Source organism: Raphanus sativus, chromosome 8, assembly GCF_000801105.2.
Source record: "Raphanus sativus cultivar WK10039 chromosome 8, ASM80110v3, whole genome shotgun sequence".
Taxonomy (NCBI): Eukaryota; Viridiplantae; Streptophyta; class Magnoliopsida; order Brassicales; family Brassicaceae; genus Raphanus; species Raphanus sativus.
Genome location: NC_079518.1, coordinates 8259560 through 8275405, shown reverse-complemented (window position 1 = coordinate 8275405; position 15846 = coordinate 8259560). Strand labels below are relative to the sequence as shown.

At 38.7% G+C, this 15846-nt stretch overlaps 6 protein-coding genes across 7 annotated transcripts; 5 read left to right on the top strand and 1 right to left on the bottom strand.

The window, feature by feature from the left end:
- Nucleotides 1-415: 415 nt before the first annotated feature.
- Nucleotides 416-4092, top strand: LOC130498951 (phospholipase D delta-like). Its single transcript, XM_056992816.1, has 9 exons — nucleotides 416-427; nucleotides 487-603; nucleotides 994-1188; nucleotides 1416-1763; nucleotides 1870-2017; nucleotides 2137-2285; nucleotides 2366-2515; nucleotides 2641-2841; nucleotides 3683-4092. The coding sequence occupies exons 1-9, from the start codon at nucleotides 416-418 to the stop codon at nucleotides 3977-3979; spliced, it is 1617 nt and encodes a 538-aa protein (XP_056848796.1). The 3' UTR covers nucleotides 3980-4092.
- A 1156-nt stretch (nucleotides 4093-5248) lies between these two features.
- Nucleotides 5249-6976, top strand: LOC130499226 (F-box/kelch-repeat protein At4g38940-like). The gene is made up of 2 exons (XM_056993269.1): nucleotides 5249-5355; nucleotides 5719-6976. Exon 2 carries the CDS (start codon nucleotides 5727-5729, stop codon nucleotides 6840-6842), a length of 1116 nt encoding a protein of 371 aa, XP_056849249.1. The 5' UTR covers nucleotides 5249-5355; nucleotides 5719-5726; the 3' UTR covers nucleotides 6843-6976.
- A 1010-nt stretch (nucleotides 6977-7986) lies between these two features.
- On the top strand, nucleotides 7987-9732 carry LOC108834500 (F-box/kelch-repeat protein At4g38940). The gene is made up of 2 exons (XM_056992801.1): nucleotides 7987-8135; nucleotides 8454-9732. The coding sequence occupies exon 2, from the start codon at nucleotides 8483-8485 to the stop codon at nucleotides 9554-9556; it is 1074 nt and encodes a 357-aa protein (XP_056848781.1). The 5' UTR covers nucleotides 7987-8135; nucleotides 8454-8482; the 3' UTR covers nucleotides 9557-9732.
- Nucleotides 9733-10064: 332 nt separating this feature from the next.
- LOC108834497 (serine/arginine-rich splicing factor SR45a-like) lies at nucleotides 10065-12222 on the top strand. Its single transcript, XM_018607834.2, has 8 exons — nucleotides 10065-10197; nucleotides 10291-10316; nucleotides 10557-10685; nucleotides 10774-10797; nucleotides 10888-10987; nucleotides 11072-11221; nucleotides 11618-11687; nucleotides 11768-12222. Exons 1-8 carry the CDS (start codon nucleotides 10192-10194, stop codon nucleotides 11983-11985), a joined length of 723 nt encoding a protein of 240 aa, XP_018463336.1. The 5' UTR covers nucleotides 10065-10191; the 3' UTR covers nucleotides 11986-12222.
- LOC108834501 (serine/arginine-rich splicing factor SR45a-like) lies at nucleotides 12122-14364 on the top strand. The gene is made up of 8 exons (XM_056992815.1): nucleotides 12122-12156; nucleotides 12288-12320; nucleotides 12421-12520; nucleotides 12627-12776; nucleotides 13039-13108; nucleotides 13190-13385; nucleotides 13605-13679; nucleotides 13880-14364. Exons 1-8 carry the CDS (start codon nucleotides 12122-12124, stop codon nucleotides 13959-13961), a joined length of 741 nt encoding a protein of 246 aa, XP_056848795.1. The 3' UTR covers nucleotides 13962-14364.
- A 53-nt stretch (nucleotides 14365-14417) lies between these two features.
- On the bottom strand, nucleotides 14418-15651 carry LOC108834498 (F-box/kelch-repeat protein At4g38940-like). Of its 2 annotated transcripts, XM_018607835.2 has the most exons (3): nucleotides 15438-15651; nucleotides 15354-15376; nucleotides 14418-15094 (listed from the first exon to the last, which is right to left on the bottom strand). In XM_018607835.2, exons 1-3 carry the CDS (start codon nucleotides 15486-15488, stop codon nucleotides 14521-14523), a joined length of 648 nt encoding a protein of 215 aa, XP_018463337.1. In that variant the 5' UTR covers nucleotides 15489-15651; the 3' UTR covers nucleotides 14418-14520. The 2 variants fall into 2 exon arrangements, with proteins under 2 accessions (XP_018463337.1, XP_018463338.1); XM_018607836.2 differs by lacking the exon at nucleotides 15354-15376 and having other exon boundaries at nucleotides 15438-15633.
- Nucleotides 15652-15846: the final 195 nt, after the last annotated feature.

Genomic DNA, 15846 nt, shown 5'->3' with positions numbered 1-15846 from the left:
GAGGGAAGGAACTCATCTTTATATATAAAGATAGCACAGGGACGTACGTCAGTTTTGTTAAATAGAAAATGTAAACGTTTAAACTAGTTTTTTTAATTTCTAATTTTTGAGTTTTAACTTTTACTAGATGAACCAAATTTTGATAGTAAAATATTGATTAATTTATCTATTATGTAAAATGGTATGATTGAAGTAGTTTTATGTTAAATATTTGGTATAGATTTTATATATGCTTTTCAATTATGAATATTTTTATTGATATATAAACAATATCCATATATATCTATAAATTTCCAGTTATGATGTTTTCCGTTCCCCATTCCTGTATACATTTCTCTCCCGTGTTTCTAACATAGGATAGGAGTTCAGTAAGTGTGGTGTCGTCTTTCTTGCTGAGTACTGAAATTTTAAAGAAATGGAGTTTCTGGTGAGACTATTTATGTTTTGATAGGGTATTAAGATATTGCATGGCATGTCTATGTGCAGCAAGGAGTTATGGGGACACATGATGAAGAGACTAGAAAGTTTTTCAAGAATTCTTCTGTGAAATGTATACTGTCACCTCGTTATGCCAGCAATAAGCTTGGATTGGTCAAACAAAAGGCAAGTCCTATCTCTTCAGAGTTTATGTTCATGATAAGTTGAAGCACGTACGGTGGTACGGGTCACGTGCCCCCTACCAATTTTTGTTTCTTTACTAATTTAGGCTAAAATTATCAGATATCAATATTCGTTAGTGAAGAAAAATGTAAAAGTGCCCCATCAAAATATGTTCCTATGTTGTTATTGATATGGTACTCTCAATTAAAAAAAAATTCTAGATCCGTCCCTAAGTTGATGTTGATTTTTGAGTTCAGTTATGACTTATGAGAGATGTACCTTGACTCTACTCAATGTGGGGATGCTGACCATAATTTGCCATTGACTTAGTCAACGGTTTTCTTACATGTGTGTGTATGTTTAAGTGTTTTGGCATGCTGGTATCTTAACCAGGTAGTTGGCACTCTCTTCACGCACCATCAGAAGTGTGTTCTTGTAGACACTCAGACTGCTGGTAGTAATCGCAAAGTCACAGCTTTTATTGGTGGGATCGATCTTTGTGACGGCCGCTATGACACACCTGAGCACCGGATATTACACGATCTTGACACTGTATTTAAGGACGATTTTCACAATCCTACATTTCCAGTGAGTATATGATTATTTAAAGACTCTAAAAATCTTAACTGAGAAATACCCTTAGATATCATTAAACCAAAATTTTAAATAAAAGATTAAAAATACATTTTTCATTTGAGTTTGGGTTAAGTAATTAGAATTTAGATTTTAATTATTTAGCTGTTATGTTAATTATTAGATTCGCCCATCTTAATATTCCTTAATCCTGATTGGTATTTCTTTTTCTACTTCCTCAGAGTGGTACCATGGCTCCAAGACAACCTTGGCACGATATGCATTGTAGGATAGATGGGCCTGCGGCATATGATGTTCTCATAAATTTTGAGCAACGGTGGAGAAAAGCGACACGATGGAAAGATCTCTGGCTAGATGATTCTTTGTTACGGATAGGACGTATATCATGGATACTAAATCCAGAGTTTAAATATCAGATAGATGGTACTTTACATGTTCCAGAGGACGATCCAGTTGTTTATGTTTCTAATGAAGATGATCCTGAGAACTGGCATGTTCAGGTGTTCCGTTCTATCGACTCAGGATCCGTGAAAGGATTTCCAAAATATGTAGATGAGGCTGAGGCCCTGGTTAGTAGATCAACTTATTTGCTATTATTACAAATGTTACTTGACAAACACGTTTATTCATTAAAAGTTCTACTGAAGTTTTTGAAAATTTATTGATTTACTGCAGCATCTAGATTATGACAAGCGTCTAGTAGTTGATAAAAGCATCCAGACTGCGTACATCCAGATAATCAGATCTGCTCAGCATTTCATATATATCGAGAACCAGTATTTTATTGGTTCTTCTTATGATTGGCCTGATTATAACGATGCAGGTATGTGTCTTGATCTTTGAGAAAAGTTCTTAGACTAGAAACTAAAGTGCGTAGGGTATAGTCTAAAATTGGTCTCAATTGTATGTGCACCTGATCATTGGTTCTTCTTGAATGAGCAGGAGCTGACAATCTTATTCCTATGGAGTTAGCACTAAAGATTACTAGTAAAATTAGAGCTAAAGAAAGATTTGCTGTCTATGTCGTCATACCAATGTGGCCTGAAGGCGACCCAAAGTCTGGACCTATGCAAGAAATTTTATATTGGCAGGTAAGACTTTTAGCTGAGCGTAAGATTATTATTGATATATGAACATATATATTTGCTAAAAAAAATATCTTCGTTTTTAGAGCCAAACTATGCAGATGATGTATTATGTTATAGCACGAGAACTGAAGTCGGTCCAGTCAAATGCGCATCCTCTAGACTACCTTAACTTTTACTGCCTTGGTAAACGAGAGCAACTTCCAGATGGTATGCCATCCACCAGCGGCAGTGCGGTATAACATTTAAATGACTGAATATAATTAAGAACTGCTTCATGCAATGATATTATATCACACATATGCTTGCCAGTACGTGGTAATCAGCGGAACAAGTATCTTTACAATGTTTGTGTTTTCAGGTATCTGATTCTTATAAGTTCCAGCGTTTCATGATCTATGTGCATGCAAAGGGGATGATAGTAGATGATGAATATGTACTTATGGGATCTGCTAATATCAACCAAAGATCTATGGCCGGCACGAAAGATACCGAGATAGCCATGGGTGCATATCAACCCCATCATACATGGACTAACAAGGGAAAACACCCACGTGGCCAGGTTTGCTTTCCCTCCTGTCATCACCTATTGCGATGTTAGATGCTTAATAAATTTGGTGTTTCTAAACCTTACAATTATTTAAAAAACCAATTTAATAATCTCCATTTTAATAGTTCTTAATGTGATTTCCCACCCTATCTCGAGTTTTGTTTATTTTTTTTAAAAAGTGACAGTCAAACAAGAGTTTGATATGATTTGTATATTAAGATAATAAATATAATATTCAAACATTCAAACATTCAAAAACTCATTTAAAATCTATTATTACTGAATTTGATAATTCATAAAATACTTTAAAATGTATTGTCATTAATTGAAAATATTTTAAACAGATAATTTTATAAGGCAGTACCTCACCAGATAAATTAATTAAGAAAAAGAATAGTTGTAGAAAGACAATGAAAAAGTTGAAGAAGCATTAAAAAAAGCTGAGATATGTTTACAATACATGTGTTGAGATAACCAACTATGTTTTCTTTGGCATTTGAACTCTGCAGAAGTATTGTCATTGAAAATATTCAAAAACTAATTTAAAATCCACCGTTACAGAATTTAATAATTCATAAAATATTTTGAAATGTATTATAATTGAAAATATTTTAAACAGTTAATTTTAGAAGTTTTCTAATTTTAAATGTTTGGATGAAAAAAATTTAGTCGAAAAAAAAAAAATCTTAATGTTACTGTTTAAAAAGGGATTCTAGAATAGTTTTTAAGAAATCATATCAAAATTTTCAATTTATCTGAAGTCACTCATAAATTCATTAAAATCAAATCACTTCAAACTCTAACTTAGATTGAATATGTACACTCCTTGTGTTCGTATATATCCTATCAATAGGTGTACGGGTATAGGATGTCCTTGTGGGCAGAGCATTTAGGCAAAACTGGATATGAGTTTGTGGAGCCTGCTGATCTAGAATGTGTCAAGAACGTGAATGAAATCGCTGAAGGGAACTGGAGAAAGTTCATAGATTCGGAGTTCTCAGAGTTGCAAGGCCACTTGATTAAGTATCCTCTGCATGTAGACATTGATGGTAATGTAATCCCTCTTCCAGATTATGACAGTTTCCCAGATGTTGGTGGTAAGATCATTGGACATGATTCCAAGGCTATCCCTGATACTCTAACCACGTAATGTTTAATGGCTAATGTTAAAGTGAAAGTGTTGTACATTGTAACTGTGTTTATTTATATTCTATTGTGATTTTTTGTCAAACTGTTTTTTCTTTGGGGTTTCAAAAACTAAAATAATATAAAGCCTTTTTAACATTCTTCTATTATTTTGTTACAAAAATGAAAAGATTAAATAATACGATTTTACAAGTTAATTATAAAGATTTATGCACTATTTGCATAATCGTGGTACTAGTAATACCTTAAGCTATGTATCACTGTGATACGGTAGTTGGGCAGAGCATTTTCACAACTATGCAAAAAAAAATTTCTATTAATTTGTAATTTGTATGAATCACTGTTAATAAATCAATTTACGGAATTTTAACTTTCAGATATTTCAGATAATTTAGTATACAGAATATTAATGAAACCACTGGATTAATTAAAGAGGCTCCCACCAAATAATATTTGAGATTTTGGTTTAGCACAAGACTGTAATTATTTTATTGGCAGCTTAGGTGGCTAGAGGGAAAGGAAAATTTCTCAGTTGTAAAGAGTTAGGATTTTCTTTCATTTTCTTTCTTTTTTTTCATTTTTTTTTTTGCATAAGGTTCCACTAGTTGTAAAAAGTTTTTTGATGAATAAATTTAGCATTCATTCGAAAAAAAAAATATTTGAGATTATTCTCTTTTACTTGGAGATGATGTTGTGTTGTTCTTTTCCGGTTCTGTTAAACCGAACTAAACCCGACAATTCATATGCAGATATGAGATAACCGGTATAGAAACGAGAATGCAGAGAAAACTAAACCGAATCGAGCGAAAAGAATGAGCCCGACCAAACCGGATTGATTACCAATTTTGTTAAGGAATGCACCATAACAAACGTAAGTCTCGTCACAGGCGCAATTATTAATCGTGATTAAAAGAGTAAGATTCAGGGGGAAGAGAAGAAAGTTGAATTTACAGTAAAAAAAAAACTATTCATCTCTCCGTCTCGATTGAACCTGAGAGTTCTCTCTACTCGCTTTTTGGCAATGGCAAGCTTTGTAGTTTGTAGTTACTAAATCAATCGTTATCTCCGTTTTTGATCTTCGTTAGATTCAAGTTTCTTTGTTGCTTTTTTTCTTCCCACAAAAGTTTTGATTTGCCATGTGTAGGCCGGAAGCCCAAGTTATTCAGGCTCTGGGCCGCCTACGTATATATAAAGCCTTTTTATTTTATGGCCTAAAAAGGAAACGACATCGTATAGTTTCATTTTTAACCCATAAACCCCCTCCTCTTCTGCATCATCATTTCATCTCTCTTTGTAAATCGCCCTCCTTTTTTTGGTTTGCTCTCAAGACTCAAGAGTGTGGCCGTCTGGAAGTTACTTCCTTCTTCTCGTACTTTGCAGGTTTGCCGCAAAATCTCAAGTCATCTATCTCTTTCTCCTCCATTCTCATTTCACAATCTAGTTCGATTAGTTTCTCTCCTTATCTTTGTTTAAATCTTGAACGTAACCTTTTTTTGGTGGTTATTGTTGATATTTGTGATGCTAAATGGTCCTGCATACATCTCATGACCAATAATTGCATAAAAATCGAAACTTTCTTTGTCTGTGTGCTTAGATAAAAATCGAAACTTTACCCGTTAGTTACTTGTGTCGTGTCTGAAACTTGCTTGATATGTCTGAATTTTAAACAGTAACATGTTTCCGTTGTTTTTTAGCAAAAAATAAAAATAAAAAAAAACATGTTTCCGTTGTTGATGTCTACAGGTCGATCAATGGAGCAATCTCCCGAGCAGTCACCGTCTCCTCTGTTTCCGTCGCTTCCAGACGACGTCACCGTCGATATCGTAGCTCGTGTGCCAATAAGCCGTTACCCAACTCTCTCCCTCGTCTCCAGGACTTTCAGGAAACTCATCGCTTCCCCTAAGCTCTACAAGAGACGATCTCACCTGGGAGTCACCGAGCACCGTGTCTACGCTCTCCTCCGTGGCCCCAGCAATGGTCAACCACGTTTCCACATCCTCCACCGCAAACCCAACTCCACAAACCGCTTGGTCGTCGTCGGGTCGCTTCCCCCCATGTCTCCCCACGGAACCTTTGTCCCCGTCGGCTCCAAAACGTACGTGTTCAACAGCCTGGACGCCCTCAGCGTCGACTGCGCCTCTCACACCCTGCAGCCCATCCTCGACATGCCTCAACGCATGATTAGAAAATTAGGTAGCGCCGTCGACGGGAAGGTGTACCTGATCGGTGATTCCTTCTGTAGTTTCTCCGATGAAGATGGAACCTCGTGGGAGGCGTGGAGGAAGGCGGTGATGGTGTTCGATACAGAGACTCGAACCTGGGGGGCGGTGAGGATAAAACACGGCTTGCCCTATGGTGCTCTCTGGTCCGAAGCTGTGGTGCTGGGGGACAAGATTTGCTTGGGAAGCTACAGGTATCAGCACGCTTTTGATTACGAGCCGAGGGAAAACAAGTGGGAGTTGAACGAGGCGTTGAGAGCTAAGGATTGGGGGGAGGGTGCTTGTGTGATTGATGATGTCCTCTACTATCACGATCAACGGTTGGACTGGGGTGAGGTTGCTCCGGAGAAGGCGTTGATGGCGTTTGATCCGAAGCAGAGCCGCTGGAGTGCTGTCAAGGGTTTGGAGGAGTTTTTGGCTGTGGAGACTTATAAGTCAATAAGGTCCAACCTGGTGAAGTGTGGGGAGAAGAAGTTGGCTCTCTTCTTTACTAAAAGACGTGACGGGAATGATGTCATTTGCTGTGCAGAGATTGGTTTGGAAAGGCGCCAAGATGGTGGAGAGATTTGGGGTAAGGTGTTGTCTTGTGATGTTGTCTTTGAGGATGGGCTGTTGAGCATAGTGAAATGTGTGTCTGTCACCGTTTGATGCACCGCATAAAAAAAAGCACTCTATTTTAGATATTTCGTGTTTTAGTTTAATCCTAATCTCGTGTGTTTGTAAGTTTGCTAACATCGTGTTAGTGTACGACAAAACTTGTGCTATGTTCGGTTAAATTTGTCTATGTTTCTATCTTGAATCGTTTCCTTAAGACATGAAGTTTGAATCGTCACGGGTTTAACATAATTAGAAATGTAGTCAGTTTTAGACATTGTATGTTTGGTACTTGTTCAACTTATGATGCCAACGAATCGTAAGATTCACTAATGTTTGGTTTCCATGTTCAACTATGCGGCAAGCTTTTTGATAGAGAATAGAGATGAATAAAACCAGATTTGTCTTGGGTTTCGGATTTTATTGAGTTTTTAAATATTGGTTTTTCGCAAAACTCAGATCAGATTTGTCTTGGATTACCAGATTTAGGATTTTTTTTTTCTAGATTTAGGATTTTTCATTCCATATTTTACTTCATTTGTAGATTAAATAGAGTGGAAAATAGAATAGTGAAAAAAACAAAAGTATTACTTTATTACTAGAGTAATATTTTTATTTTTTTTTGTCAATTACTCTATTTCTCACCTTTTTTTTTAACTCTGGATAATTATTATATTACAAACTATGAGAATGTTACAGACGATTTTACAGCCGACAATTCTACCCGTCACTGACTGCATCATCTCACCTGAACCACCCTATCGTATCCATGCTTGACGGTACTCATGCTGCAGAACCTCTTGTAAGTTTTCTCTCTCTTAATTCGCATAATTTCGTCTTCACTGGGACTCGAAACTCATACCTCCTGTGTAGAAACATTAATGAATTCTTAGTCAAACCACTGGACCAAGGAAACTTCCACAAACTCTATTTCTCACTTCATTTAGTCTATAAATGAGTAGAATATGGAATGAGGATGAAAATGTTCTTACCGGTTCAACCGCGGATCTGATTCGAAACATTCGTATAAGAATTTTTTTATGTTAGTGTTGCTTCATTAAGTATGTTTTGAATCGAGAATAATTAGTTCCGACAAAAAGGCCGGAAGCCCAAGCTATTCAGGGTCATGGCCGCCTTTGTATATATAAAGGCTTTTTATATTATGGGCTACAAATGAAACGATATCGTATGAGTTTTTTTTTTCTTTTTCTGAAACATACTGATAAAATCATAAAACCCCTCTCTCTCTCTCTCTCTCTGTAAATCGTCCTCTGCTTCTGCTTTCTCTCAAGCGTGTGGCCGTCTGGAAGAAACCCTAAGTTACTTCCTTCTTCTCGTACTTTGCAGGTTTGCCGCAAACTCTCAAATTCATCTTTTCTTTCTCCATTCTCATTTCATAATCTTGTTAGATTAGTTTCTTGAAATCTATAACGCAACTTTTTGATATTTGCGATGATAAATGGTCCTGCATACATCTCATGACCAATAATTGCATAAAAATCGAAACTTTTTGTCTGTGTGCTTAGATAAAAATCGAAACTTTAGTCTACTGTTTATGAGTTAAAACCTAATCTTACCCGTTACTTACTTGTGTCGTGTCTGAAACTTGCTTGATATTGTCTGAATTCTAACCAGTAACATGTTTCCGTTGTTGATGTCTAACAGGTCGATTTCCTCTGATTCACTCAAAACAAATGGAGCAATCTCCCAAGCAGTCACAATCTCCTCTGATTCCGTCGCTTCCAGATGACGTCACCGTCGACATCGTAGCTCGTGTGCCAAGAAGCCGTTACCCAACTCTCTCCCTCGTCTCCAGGACTTTCAGGAAACTCATCGCTTCCCCTAAGCTCTACAACACTCGATCTCAGCTCGGAATCACCGAGCACCGTGTCTACGCTCTCCTCTACAACCGCACCACGGGCGACCTCCGTTTCCACGTCCTCCACCGGAAAGTCAACTGCAGAAACCGCTTGGTCGTGGTCGGATCACTTCCTCCCATGTCTTCCATCGAAAGCTTCGTCTCCGTGGGTTCCAAGACGTATGTGTTCAACAACCTGGAATCGCTCAGCATCGACTTCGCCTCTCACACGGTGCAGTCCATCCCCGGCATGCCTCAGCGCATGATTAATAATGTAGCTAACGCCGTCGACGGGAAGGTGTACCTGATCGGTGATTCCTTCTGTAGTTTTTCTTCGAGGAAGGGGTGGATGAAGGCGGTGATGGTGTTCGACACAGAAACCCAGACCTGGGAGCCGGTGAGGGTAAAACACGACTTGCCCTATGGTGATCTCTGGTCTGATTCTGCTGTGATGGAGGGGAAGCTGTTCTTTAAAAGTTTTAGGAATCACCACGCTTTTGCTTATGAACCGAGAGAAGACAAGTGGGAGTTGAAGGAGGTGTTGAACGCCAAGGAGTGGAAGGGTGCGTGTGTGGTTGATGATGTCCTCTACTACCACGATCGTTCTGTGAAGGCGGGGGCGTTGATGGCGTTTGATCCCAAGCAGAGCCCCTGTTGGAGTGTTGTCAACGGTTTGGAAGAGTTTTTCGCTGTGGAGGAGACTGATCGATCCAGAGTGGTCAAGTGTGGGGAGAAGATGTTGGCTCTCTTCTTTACTAAAAAACATGACGCCAAGAAGAAAGTCATTTGCTGTGCAGAGATTGCTTTGGGAAGGCGCCAAGGAGAGATTTGGGGTAAGGTGTTGTCGTGCGATGTTGTCTTTGAGGATGGGCTGTTTGACATGGTTAAGTGTGTGTCTGTCACCGTTTGATGCACAGCCATAAAAAAGAAAGCTCTGTTTTAGATCTTTCGTATTTTAGTTATTATCCTAAATGCCATCTCGTGTGGTTGTTTGTTAGTTTGCTAACATGGTTAGTGTAAGACAAAACTTGTGCTATGTTCTGTTACATTTGCTATGTTTTTTTTATCTTGGATCGTTTCCTTAGACATGAAAGTTTGCATCGTCACTGGTTTAACTTAATATGTGTAATTTGAAATGTAGTCAGTTTTACACATTTTATGTTTGGTTCATGCTCAACTAATGATGCAAACGAAACCTAAGATTCCCTAATGTTTGGCTCCCATGTTTAACTATGCAAGCCTTTTTAGAATTCGACTATGATCTCCGGTATACATACCAAAATATACAGAGAAAACTAATCCGAACCGAGCGAAAAGAATGGAGCAGACCAAAAGTCAAAACCGGGATTTGGTTATCTCAGTTTAGTTGCGGAGTGCACCATAAGAAACGTGAGTCGTGCCACATGCAATTACTTACAAGCCAGCGCAGTGGTGTGATAAAGAATAAAAATTCAGAGGGAAGAGAAAAAAAGCAGAATTTTACAGTAAAACCCTAATCATATCATCTCTCCGATCTCGATCGCAACCTGAGAGCTTCCCTCTGCAATGATGGTAAGCTTCGTTCGTAGTACTCTCAAATCAATCGTTATATATTGCCTCTTGATCTTCGTTTGATTTAAATTGAGGCTATTACATTGTTTGCAGGCGGATTCTCCTCACGAAGAAGAAAGGTTAGAGAGATTCATGTTTCTTTCTTTTCAGCTTCGCATCTTATTAAAAATCCTTCTCTTTCTGGTTTTACGCGTTTCCTACAATGTTAAATTTCAATTTTCGAGATTTTGACTTTTTTGAAGAAAAAAAAAAGATATAACTTTTTGTTCTCTGTACTTGAATTTTGGTGTTGATGATGCCTTTAGGTGTTTAGTGACAAGTGTAACAGCTAAACACATTTCCTTGATTAACTGCACTAGGGACTCACGATCTCCTTCTCCGAGGAAAGAAGAACCAAGGTCCAGGTCCAGGTCCAGGTCCATGCCGAGGTATAGGTCTAGGTCAAGATCTTTGCCAAGGCCTATATCTCCATCAAGAAACCGTGGAAGGTTAGTTTATTCAGTTGAGTTTATGGGTTTCTTATGTTACTATAACTTGGAAGCTTATGGATGGATAATCATCTTTTGCTTACTCTAGGTCGAGGTCAAGAAGCCGTGGAAGGTTAGCTGTAGCTTTCTTTCCCCATCCGAGTCTCTGCAAGTTTTGGTTTCTTTTTTTTTAAAAAATCTTAATGATATTTTTTATTGATAGGTCTGAAACCGAAAACCCTGGTACCACTCTCCATGTGACCGGCTTATCAACAAGAGTTACCGAAAAGGATCTTGAAGCACATTTCTCCAAGGAAGGAAAGGTGACATTAACCATCTAAAACTCTCATTCTCCTTTCTCATTACTCTTTTTAGTCCTGTTGTTAAATGGTGTTCCATTCCCACAGGTTGCGTCCTGCGTTCTAGTGGTGGAGCCGCGCACCCGTGAGTCTCGTGGTTTTGCCTTTGTTACCATGGATAGTCTTAAGGACGCTGAGCGGTGCATTAAGTACCTCAACCAATCTGTACTAGAAGGCCGATACATAAAAGTCGAAAGGGTAAACAAAAGTTCTTTCTCTCCTGAGACTTCTTTTTGGTGGCTATAAGATAAGTTTGATGTCTTTGTTTTGTTTAACTTAGTAACCTGGAGGTTTTCTGACCATTCAGAAAAAAAAATTGCATCAAGCTAAGTGTTGGCAGCAATCAGAGATGATACTCATCCTTACACAACATCATATTAAGTGAAACACAACTTGGTCACTCCAAATCAACTAATCATAAGCAACTATATTGCCTCATCTCTCAAGTAATCAAAGGACATTATCAAGTATCAACAACTATTAGTCAAGTGTACTTCAGCCTAGGATTCACTCCTTGAGTATACAGTGGCTTTTTGTAACTTGTAGTTTGTGTCCATTACATAAGCTTGATGTACTCTGTGTTATCTTCTCCAGTCACGAAGAAAGCGCCCTAGAACTCCCACTCCAGGCCACTATCTTGGCTTAAAAAGCTCCAGAGACAATGGTAAGTGAACATTTAAAGCCTATATTAGAAGTGTTCTTGAAGGTTTCTAACTATTCTGCATTTTCTCTGTTGTGGAAAAGACCGAGATAGCCGTAGCAGTCGAGGGAAGCACTATTATGATCGTGATGATTCTGGACACCGTAGGTCACCAAGACGTGACTTTTCACCTCGTGATCATGGAAGGAGGTCACCTCGTGGTGGAAGAAGCTCTAGAAGAGATCGGTCTTACTCTCCTCGTGGAAGAAGCCCAGAGAGAAGGTCCGAGAGAAGGTATCAACCACCCCGTGGCTCGAGATGACCTGTTTAGGTCTCTTGATGGAGGAATTTTATGTTGTTGATTTAGTTTGTATGATTATTGATCAATATCATCTTTAAATAGTAAAGAGATTCTGTTTGGAGACAGTTATGGCTTTATGTGTCTTTTCCTCTTATGTATGCTGCAGAACACAGTGACTGTGAAACTTACAATGTAATAGCTTCTCTATGCTACTTTTGTTTTTAATGAGTGAATCAGAATTTCTATATGATTATATGATCTTGAGATTGTTGAAAAAAAGAAGCACAGTGTTGTACTGTATTTTTGCTTGGTTTCTGCATCAGGGTCACACGATCTCCTGCAAAGAAACAACTCAGGTCTCTGATCATCAGGTCCCCATCTGAGCTGCATTGTTTTGTAGTCTGCACTCTGCAGTGTTTGGTTTCTGTGTTCATAGAATGATCCTTGGATTGACAGGTCTGAAATTGAAAACACTGGTACCACTCTCTTCGTGACCGGCCTATCCACAAAAGTCACTGACAAGGATCTTGAAGCACATTTCTCCAAGCAAGGAAAGGTGATAACATCTATAACCTTATCCTCCTTCCTGATAGTATGTTTCGTCTCTGCGTTATAAGCATAGAATCAGTAGTCATGTTGTTAAGTTGTTTTCATTACCACAGGTTGCGTCATGCGTTCTAAAGCTGGACCCGCACACCCGTGTGTCTCGTGGTTATGCCTTTGTTACAATGGATAGTCTTAGAGATGCTGAGCGGTGCATTAAGTATCTCAACCAAACTTTACTTGATGGCAGATACATAAAAGTCGAAAAGGTAACAAAAATTGATGCTCTACTGATTCTGGTGCCGATACAATAAGTATTGAAAATATTGCGTTGAGTGTTGGCAACAGTCACTAAGTGAGACACAGTTTGATCATAAAGCAACTATTGCCTCAACTCTTAACTAGTCAAAAGGGCACTAGCAACTATTAGTCGATTGTTCTTCAGTTTAGCCTAGGATTCATACAGTGGCTTTTTGTAACTTGTAGTTTGTGTCCATTACATGAGCTTGATGTACTTTGTGTTATCTTCAGTCCCGAAGAAAGCGTCCGAGAACTCCCACCCCAGGCCAATATCTTGGCTTGAAAAGCTCTAGAGACAATGGTAAGCTTGAAGCCTCTATCGAGTCCCTTGAAAAACGAAAAGGTTTCTAACTGTTCTGTACTCTTTTTTTTTCTGTTGTAGAAAAAGACAGAGATGGCCGTAGCAGTCGAGGGAATCACGATGATCGTGATGATTCTCGGCAACGTTTGTCACCAAAACGCCACTATTCACCTCGTGGTGAAAGGAACTCACCAAGACGCGACCATTCACCTCGTGATGGGAGGGAGTCACCAAGACACGATCGTTCACCTCGTGGTGAAAGAAGCCCAGAGAGAAGGTATCAACCCAAGTGGCTCGAAATGACCTGTTTAGTTCTCTTACAAAAAGGAATTCAAGAACTTCGTTGTTGTGACAAAAAAAAAAGAACTTGTTTGTTGATTTGAGGTTGTGATTGATCAACATCATCATCTTTAAAATAGTAAAGAGATTCTGTTGGAGACAGTTATGGTTTTGTTTATGGGTTTGATTTCTTGCGATTGTTTGATTTCTGAATCAGGGGCTCACGATCTCCTCCTGCACAGCCGAGGCCAAGAACTTTGGCAAGGCCTATATCTCCAGCAAGCCGTATAAGGTTAGTTTATTGCGTTGAGTTTATTGGTTTCTTGTGTCACTGTAATTTTGAAAGTTTATGGGTAAAATCATCTTTCGTTAACTCTATTCTCTTTGTAGCTTTACTTTCCTCATATCTGTGTCTGCATTGTTTTGTAGTCCCCCTGCAGTGTTTGGTTTCTTTCTTTTTTTATCTTCATGTAAATGATATTTGATTGACAGGGCTGAAATAGATGCAAGTGTCTGGGCCGACCTACACCTATCCCCAATTGTCGCGGACAAGGATCTTGAGTGGACACCGTAGGGTCACCAAGACGCGACCATCTTTCACCTCGTACGTGGTGGAACGTAAAAAGGTCCTAGAGAAGATACCAATTGTGTATATACCCTCAATATAGAAGATGCCAATTGTTTCTTACTAATATCAGAGTAACTCCTCTTGCATATACATTTGTATCGTTAGGATTCAAATTGTTAATTGTGATATAATGCAAGTGTAAACATATATCAACAACAAAGCATGACGTAAAAGGAAGGTCAGCGTGAACTGGTGGAAGAGAATCAGTGAGACCAATCATTGAACAGTTGATTGGTTTTTGTCACCTCAGCATGCTTCCTTTTCGCAGCTGTGTATATTCCCCCTCTAGTTGTTTTTTTTCTTGACAAAAATTAATATTATTTTTCTTATCAGATTATGTTTTCAATATTCATATAAACATTTTTTGTGATTTAGTCACCGAAACCTAGATATGGATATGGCTAACTCAAGAGGGTTCATTCACATTTTTGTGTGGCCATTGTATCTTTAACCTTTGGAAAATACGAAAGATGTAAACAAAATAGAGTGTTTTAATGGCTGTGCATCAAACGGTGACAGACACACACTTCACCATGTCAAACAGCCCATCCTCAAAAACAACATCGCACGACAACACCTTACCCCAAATCTCTCCTTGGCGCCTTCCCAAAGCAATCTCTGCACAGCAAATGACTTTCTTCTTGGCGTCATGTTTTTTAGTAAAGAAGAGAGCCAACATCTTCTCCCCACACTTGACCACTCTGGATCGATCAGTCTCCTCCACAGCGAAAAACTCTTCCAAACCGTTGACAACACTCCAACAGGGGCTCTGCTTGGGATCAAACGCCATCAACGCCCCCGCCTTGCCAGAACGATCGTGGTAGTAGAGGACATCATCAATCACACACGCACCCTTCCACTCCTTGGCGTTCAACACCTCGTTCAACTCCCACTTGTTTTCTCTTGGTTCATAAGCAAAACCGTGGTGATTCCTAAAACTTTTCAAGACGAGCTTCCCCTCCATCACCACACGAGCTACGATGTCGACGGTGACGTCGTCTGGAAGCGACGGAAACAGAGGAGACGGTGACTGCTCGGGAGATTGCTCCATTTGTTTGAGTGAATCAGAGGAAATCGACCTGTTAGACATCAACAACGGAAACATGTTACTGGTTAGAATTCAGACAATATCAAGCAAGTTCAGACACGACACAAGTAAGTAACGGGTAAGATTAGGGTTTAACTCATAAACAGTAGACTAAAGTTTCGATCTTTATCTAAGCACACAGACAAAAGTTTCGAATTTTAACGAATTATTGGTCATGAGATGTATATCATCGCAAAATATCAACAATAACCCTCCAGACAACAAAAATTAGGGCTTTTTTTTTCACTAACCTTTCTTCGATAGGAGAACCCGCCTGCAAAAAACAAAAACAATGTGATTACTTCAATTTAAAGCAAACGACGATCAAAGCTTACCATCACTGCAAGGGAAACTCTCAGGTTGCGATCGAAAGCAGACGGAGACATGATGATTAGGGTTTTACTGTAAAATTCTGCTTTTTTCTTTGTTATGTTTTTCTCTGAATGAAGACTTCTTTTTGATATTCACACCACTGGGCTAGTGACTAACTTTGTATGTGGCACGACTCACGTTTATGTAATTAGGAGACACACCAAACGAATATGGAGGACCACATGGCCCTAACAAACTTGCCTTTGGATTGAATATCAAAAGGCTTATTCTAATGATTAGGCCTCTCTCCATTATTATTTTTATCTTTTCTTGGAGAGGGTATGAAAAATTGAAAACCAATTTACAATCTAAAAACTTAAATTTTATACACAAATAGTTTATTGTAGGTATTTTTCATATAAAAATTAATTC

Coding starts and splice junctions, on each gene's coding strand:
- LOC130498951 (XM_056992816.1), top strand. Junction 1,189..1,415: donor TTCACAATCCTACATTTCCA/GTGAGTATATGA, acceptor CTACTTCCTCAG/AGTGGTACCATGGCTCCAAG. Junction 2,286..2,365: donor AAGAAATTTTATATTGGCAG/GTAAGACTTTTA, acceptor CTTCGTTTTTAG/AGCCAAACTATGCAGATGAT.
- LOC130499226 (XM_056993269.1), top strand. CDS start 5,727: ATGGAGCAATCTCCCGAGCAGTCACCGTCTCCTCTGTTTCCGTCGCTT.
- LOC108834500 (XM_056992801.1), top strand. CDS start 8,483: ATGGAGCAATCTCCCAAGCAGTCACAATCTCCTCTGATTCCGTCGCTT.
- LOC108834497 (XM_018607834.2), top strand. Junction 10,317..10,556: donor TCTCCTCACGAAGAAGAAAG/GTTAGAGAGATT, acceptor TAACTGCACTAG/GGACTCACGATCTCCTTCTC. Junction 10,686..10,773: donor CCATCAAGAAACCGTGGAAG/GTTAGTTTATTC, acceptor TGCTTACTCTAG/GTCGAGGTCAAGAAGCCGTG.
- LOC108834501 (XM_056992815.1), top strand. CDS start 12,122: ATGCTGCAGAACACAGTGACTGTGAAACTTACAAT. Junction 13,109..13,189: donor GAAAAGCTCTAGAGACAATG/GTAAGCTTGAAG, acceptor TTTCTGTTGTAG/AAAAAGACAGAGATGGCCGT. Junction 13,386..13,604: donor GAAAGAAGCCCAGAGAGAAG/GTATCAACCCAA, acceptor TTTCTGAATCAG/GGGCTCACGATCTCCTCCTG.
- LOC108834498 (XM_018607835.2), bottom strand. CDS start 15,488: ATGTCTCCGTCTGCTTTCGATCGCAACCTGAGAGTTTCCCTTGCAGTG. Junction 15,377..15,437: donor GAGTTTCCCTTGCAGTGATG/GTAAGCTTTGAT, acceptor TGTTTTTTGCAG/GCGGGTTCTCCTATCGAAGA. Junction 15,095..15,353: donor GGTTCTCCTATCGAAGAAAG/GTTAGTGAAAAA, acceptor GATGTCTAACAG/GTCGATTTCCTCTGATTCAC.